This window comes from Lolium rigidum, chromosome 4 (genome assembly GCF_022539505.1).
Source record: "Lolium rigidum isolate FL_2022 chromosome 4, APGP_CSIRO_Lrig_0.1, whole genome shotgun sequence".
NCBI classification, from domain to species: Eukaryota; Viridiplantae; Streptophyta; class Magnoliopsida; order Poales; family Poaceae; genus Lolium; species Lolium rigidum.
In genome coordinates this window covers 247,790,246-247,796,224 of record NC_061511.1, presented here as the reverse complement: position 1 = coordinate 247,796,224, position 5,979 = coordinate 247,790,246, and the positions used below count along the sequence as shown (strand labels likewise).

General features: G+C 40.8%; 2 protein-coding genes across 2 annotated transcripts; one reads left to right on the top strand and one right to left on the bottom strand.

Annotated features, from left to right (window-relative positions):
* The first annotated feature begins 855 nt into the window (after window positions 1-855).
* Window positions 856-2,910, top strand: LOC124650170 (bidirectional sugar transporter SWEET3a-like). The gene is made up of 6 exons (XM_047189723.1): window positions 856-952; window positions 1,027-1,063; window positions 1,150-1,372; window positions 1,972-2,133; window positions 2,413-2,532; window positions 2,602-2,910. Exons 1-6 carry the CDS (start codon window positions 919-921, stop codon window positions 2,761-2,763), a joined length of 738 nt encoding a protein of 245 aa, XP_047045679.1. The 5' UTR covers window positions 856-918; the 3' UTR covers window positions 2,764-2,910.
* Window positions 2,911-3,267: 357 nt separating this feature from the next.
* On the bottom strand, window positions 3,268-4,885 carry LOC124648558 (KAT8 regulatory NSL complex subunit 3-like). The gene is made up of 6 exons (XM_047188298.1): window positions 4,740-4,885; window positions 4,489-4,550; window positions 4,257-4,392; window positions 4,092-4,164; window positions 3,732-3,797; window positions 3,268-3,477 (listed from the first exon to the last, which is right to left on the bottom strand). Exons 1-6 carry the CDS (start codon window positions 4,883-4,885, stop codon window positions 3,268-3,270), a joined length of 693 nt encoding a protein of 230 aa, XP_047044254.1.
* Between the last annotated feature and the right edge of the window lie 1,094 nt (window positions 4,886-5,979).

The following is a 5,979-nucleotide window of genomic DNA, read 5'->3' as shown; positions in this document are numbered from 1 at the left end:
ATTAAATTAGTTAAGAGGTTATTGATGATGTGAAGTGTATAATTGGATTACCCTAGCCCTTTCCATCGTGTTTGTTCTTCTGTTCATGTGTTGACCGTCACATGTGAGGGGGTGTTGTGAACTTTATAAGTGGATTACACTACCTAGCCCTTTCCACCAATTCATACTTTTGGTTGCGTTGGCTAGTGTATAAGACTTGACAATTGACAGCAACAGTATATCTAATAAATAGCAATCTTTACCAGAAAAATGCAGTTCTTCGTTACGAATGGTAAGCAATAGTATCAGTCTATATGGCAATAACAGACACGTTCTATGATCAGATAATGATGCATAATGCATCAGATGCATGTCTGCTTCTTTACATCAAATATAGAAAACGTGGAGAATGGACATTGTTATGTAATTTTCAACATCTTCTTTTCCTGTGTAGCAACATTTAAATCGAATAAGACATTTTGCTCCTCTAAAAAAATAAAATAAGACACTTTCATGATACTCAATACCTTCACAGTCAAGCAAATCCAACAGTTGGACACCATATCTCGCTATCTTATAGAGAGAATAGGTGCTACAACATACCAGGTTCCCAAAAACACGGATGAATGGACCAGAATCAAACATGAAAGCTTTTGAGATTCTTGTAGATAAGAATTAATGAAATCGATGCTTGGAAAATTCATGAAAGACCTTGTCATCCTAATTTGACGTTTACAGTCTTGCGGAAAACTGTGCCATGTTACATATGAGCAGGAGAGCAAAGTGGGCCTCTTTATATTCCACACTAGTGGTTTGAGCAATATCTTCTATTTCCCCACTTGAAACAACTATCGTGCATTATAAATAGCCTGCTCGTCGTTGTAACTACAACCTGGGCAAGTCCATTTTCTGCAGCAAGACAACCTTCAGCCCAAAACAATGTTTGATCTACATGTAACAACGGGGATTGTAGGTAATTTTAGAGTTCACTGCCCACTTCACTTAATTTGCTTCCTCTTTTAACGTCATCATGTTCTTTTCTTGCAGCAAGCGTGGTTTGCTTTCTTCTCTATGCAGTACCAATGTATATGACTACATCATAAGCTCCTATGATCAGCTTAGAGTATATGATGCACTGCTTAACCCTTTCTACTTTACTTTGTTTCCCAGATTGACATTCAAAAGAGTGATAAGGAAGGGCAGTGTAGAAGAATTCTCATGCATACCGTATATCTTAACTTTGTTTAGTAACCTCACCTATACTTGGTATGGCCTTCCGGTAGTGAGCTCTGGGTGGGAGAACTGGACTCTCTCCGGCATCAGCTCAATAGGAGTGCTCTTTTCAAGCACATTTATTATTATATACACATGGTTTGCACCTCGAGGAAAAAAGGTAAGTTATTACTGAAGATCAGTGATGTTGTTCCTTTAGGATGTTAGTAACTTCCAGACTAAATAAGAATTGGCTGCCCGCTAGCATCTTATATGTATAAACACTACGACAAATATAAGCATGTGCTCAGGCCTAGGGCGTTAACACAGTATTGGTTATACATGAGATTGTGTACTTGCATATGCATTTAATTAGCCAGTTTAAGTAATATAGTGATGGTTTCATTCGTCAGGCACCAAATGCATCAATGTAAATATAATCTGGAGCAAAAAAGTTATTGTTTTGGAAAATCAAGCAAATGAATCTAGCTACTAGTGAGTAGAGAATCTCAGAACACAAATTATCCGTGTAAGAATGGTCAAGGACAAGAACAGTTGACATATTCTATTCATAAAACGTAACTTACTCTTCATGAATCATGTAAGGCAGAACAAACACCAGCCTTCTGATGCAACATAAAAGAATGATGTCGTTTCATAGATAGACCTAGGTAGTTATAGATAAAATGGTGAATAATTTGATGCTTACATGTATATAAGTTGTAATAAGAATTATTATCTGTTAGTAATCCAAGCCCTGTATCTCATAACATTTTGCAGAAGCTTATCATGATGATGGTATCTCCGCTTGTAATAATCGTTGTTTCGGCTGTACTTTTGTCAAGCTTCGCAATGCACACCCACCAAATGCGTAAAGCATTTGTCGGTAGCATTAATCTGGTGGCTTCCGTATTAATGTATGGCTCTCCATTGGTAGCTGTGGTGAGTACCATTGTTACTTATTGTTGCTCCAGAATTATGAATCACAGATGAAAAGAACAATAGGTTCCATCCTAATAACTCAACAATGGTCTATGTCTGACAAAATGATTCAGTAAAACAAACCCAAGTGATAGGTAGTAAAACAATCATATGTTCCACAGTATTTGATAATGATTCAATGCAATAATTTTCATATTTGAAAGCACGGATGAAAAAACCATTCAGTTAGACAAGACATCTTCACATGGCGAGAAACTTAATTGTTTTTCAACCTTGCAGAAACAAGTTATCAGGACAAAAAGTGTGGAGTTCATGCCATTCTACTTGTCATTGTTTTCCTTCTTGACAAGTTTACTGTGGATGTTATACGGGATACTAGGAAAGGATCCTTTTCTCACGGTTAGTACAGAACAAATTTAGCACAGAAGAATCTATGTATTATACTGACGTACTTGTTTTCTTATGAAGGCACCAAGCGCCATCGGCTGTTTAATGGGTATCATTCAGTTGATTGTGTACTGCATTTACAGCAAATGCAAGGAAGCACCCAAAACGAATCCTGATATTGAGCGAGCAGATGTAATGAAAGTTTCAGCTAGTCAAGAGGACACAAAGGGACAAAAGCCATAATCCGAAATCCAAACTACTTATTTTTCTGCGACAGTTACATTTTGTTTTCTTCCCGGAAGAAGTGACCCTTGTACCCGTATAATGCGAGAAGAAATAATGCTGCAATATGTTTCTAGTCCAAGATTACAAAGATAAATCATTTGTTAATGAGGTGGCTACACTGTCCCATGGTTACACATGCTAAACGAACAGCACCACAGGTCTTAAATAACCTAACATTTTCCCTCTTGGTGCAAACCATAGGCCAGCAGCCAAGAGTAATTTTATGTCTGAAAATCCTAAGTGGTTTATCTCAATCACCCAAAGAATGGTGACAAGACAAATAGGTGTTCATAAAAGACAAAATAATAACAGGCATATTATACAGGGAAAAATATATTTTTTACTTTTACATGTAACATGTTACCAGGTACATGAACACATTAGGTCATGCAAAAGCCAGGACGTTAAGAAGCAACCATTAGATGTTATAATAAAAATGTAACGAAACAGCTAACTTAAGTGTTATACTATGGAGCTCCGGATGAACTGTGCAATTGCTTTAACAGCTTCTGTTTCAACATCATGTTGATTTACTCCAGTAGTATTTTGGTGTTTTTGGCTGATCTTGAAAGAGTGGTCACCACCATCAACAACATGCAGTTCATTCTGGCAGGTCATCTTTTTGCGAGTGAACTCAAGCTTGTCCAAGGGGCATAAGCCATCTTTATTGCCCTGTGAACACATGCACTCCAAGTCATGTTTCAAATACTACCTCCGATCCATATTAAATACTACTCGTACTAAATCAGCGACACTTAATATGGATCAGAGTATCTAGGATGCTGTTTGGGACCCCGGAATTTTCTTCATATTCTTATCAGAATTGAACTGTTTAAAGTTTCTATAAAATTCTGTGTTGCAAAAACCCCTAGATTGGTTCACTACAGATGTTCAGAAATGAACAACGAAATTATTTTTTTGAGTACCTGCACAAACATTGTTGGAGTCGTCAGCTTTAACAATATCTCATCCCTCAGTGCCCCCTTCGCTCCCTATGTTGAAGAAAGCAAGGATGCAGAAAAAAGGATCAATTCATTTAGTTTGTAATATCCCTGCATAGTTATAACAGACTGAGAAACAAAAGCATGTTGATCTTAATATCACAACAATCAACAAGAACCATTATGGGCATACCTAATTGAGTTCCGTAACAATTATTAGATCTAATCCATTTTCTGTGTGTATTATATCATAGTATATTATTAAGTCTTGAAGAAAACAGGCACATGAAGGAGACAGGCCAGGAAGAAACTCAAATACTAAGCATACACTGTAGAGTGGTATACCTTCAATGGATAGCCCAAGCATATGACAGCAGAAACATTGATATCATCAGAGCTAGCCACCATGCAGCTGACCCTGAGAATGCTGACGCATCATAATTAGAAAGTACTCAGATCACAAAACAAAGCAAATAGATGCACAAGAACCAAGTTAACACGTAATGTCACCTCGAACCCATGGACTTTCCCATCAGAACAAGCGGGTGTCCCGGATGCTCTGCTACAGCATTCTTCACCACACCGAGATGATGATCAACAAGCTTGTCCGCCTTTGGGGGAGGCCTCCGCTTACCACCAGACATATCTGCAGCCACATTATTGTTGATCAACGATTAGATGAGCACTGGACCTTCAGATAAGAAGGAAATGAGTAGTGGTAGACTTCAGCAAATTAACTCACATGGATAGTCAAATGTCACAACTTCGACGGCATCCAGAGCATCTTTCACCATCTCCTTCCAGCTAGAAGAATCAATTGCCAACCGAACGTCACCAATCAGATAACAGGCACAGATTTATATCAATTGAAATCCCCAGCCCGGATTTTTTTAATGGAGGTAGAGCGCAAATAAGAAACATTTTACCAAAGAGGAGAATACTGGCTACAGATCTATCAAGCGCGTGCAGAACACACAGAGAAAGAGGGCTCACTGGGTCATCCAATCGGACGAGGAGGGGGCCCCGGCTCCGTGTGCGAAGACGACCACCGGTCGGCGCTGAGACAGTTCAGTCCGAAGGGGCGGAGGTGGAGCTGGCGGCGGCGCGCGCTGGTCCGCGCGGCGGCGCTTGGGAGCCATGGAGGAGTTCAATTTCGCTGGGGAAAGGAAACCAGGGCCGGCTGTATGATGGCGGGAATTCTTCCCGCTGTTTCTGCAGACGCACTGGCGAACCAAAATTTTGTCCAGCGTAACTATATAGGGCGTGTTTGGTAGCCTGCATTTAAATCGTGGCTCGGTGCGTTAGCAAGGTGGCTCACTTGCGCGTCGCGAACATGCCATGGGCCATGAAAGCCGATTTGGTAGCCTATGAGACCTTTTGCGCGCCGGAGAAAAACCCAAGCCCCATCGTTTGGTTGCCCGATTACAGTACTTTCTTCCCTGCTCGTGTAGCCCACAACCTGGTATTGTGGTAACCCTTCACTTAGAGTGGTGAGGTTACCCAGTACTAAATAATAGCACACATCAGATTCAGTTTATCACAAATGGTGATGGTAATACACATCAACTACTTACTGGACGATCCATCACGAGCGAAGCAACTACTTCATGATGCATCACATGTTCATCACACGAGGGTTAGTATATACCACCTCGAAATTTATCATTACAGACCGGGGATCAGGTTGTAGCAAGTCCTAGCTAATGGAAGGATACAAGATCACCTCTCAAAATCAGTGGATCATGTCGAAGGAAGCACAAGCACTATGCAGGAAACTGGTTGTGGAGCCAGGTCCTAAGCCAGATCCTCATCTGCGGTGGCTGCAGCTTACGGTAGACGACATACTCTGCTTCATTCTGCAATGAAGTCGATGGCCCTGACCAGCAAGTTCGGCTGGAACAACTGCGCCTTGCATATAAACCTGGGAATGAAGATTGTCTTCATCTGAGCGTAGTTCGTGATCGGGGTGACGACGTGTTGATGGTGCTTCGGGTAGCGCTGCAATCCACAAGGAACAACTGTTAGTGCGGAGGACGACATTCACATATATATACTTTCAGATCTATGCAGGAACTCAATGAGGCTTCGTACCTGGATGTACTCGTCTGCCGTCCCTTCATCACCGGTAGAAGCAGCAACCATCTTCGCTCCAGTCCAGAATGCGATTGGATTTCATCTTCATAATGATGCTCCACTTCGTCCTCTAGTTTCTGATGTGGTTGTACAGCTGAAG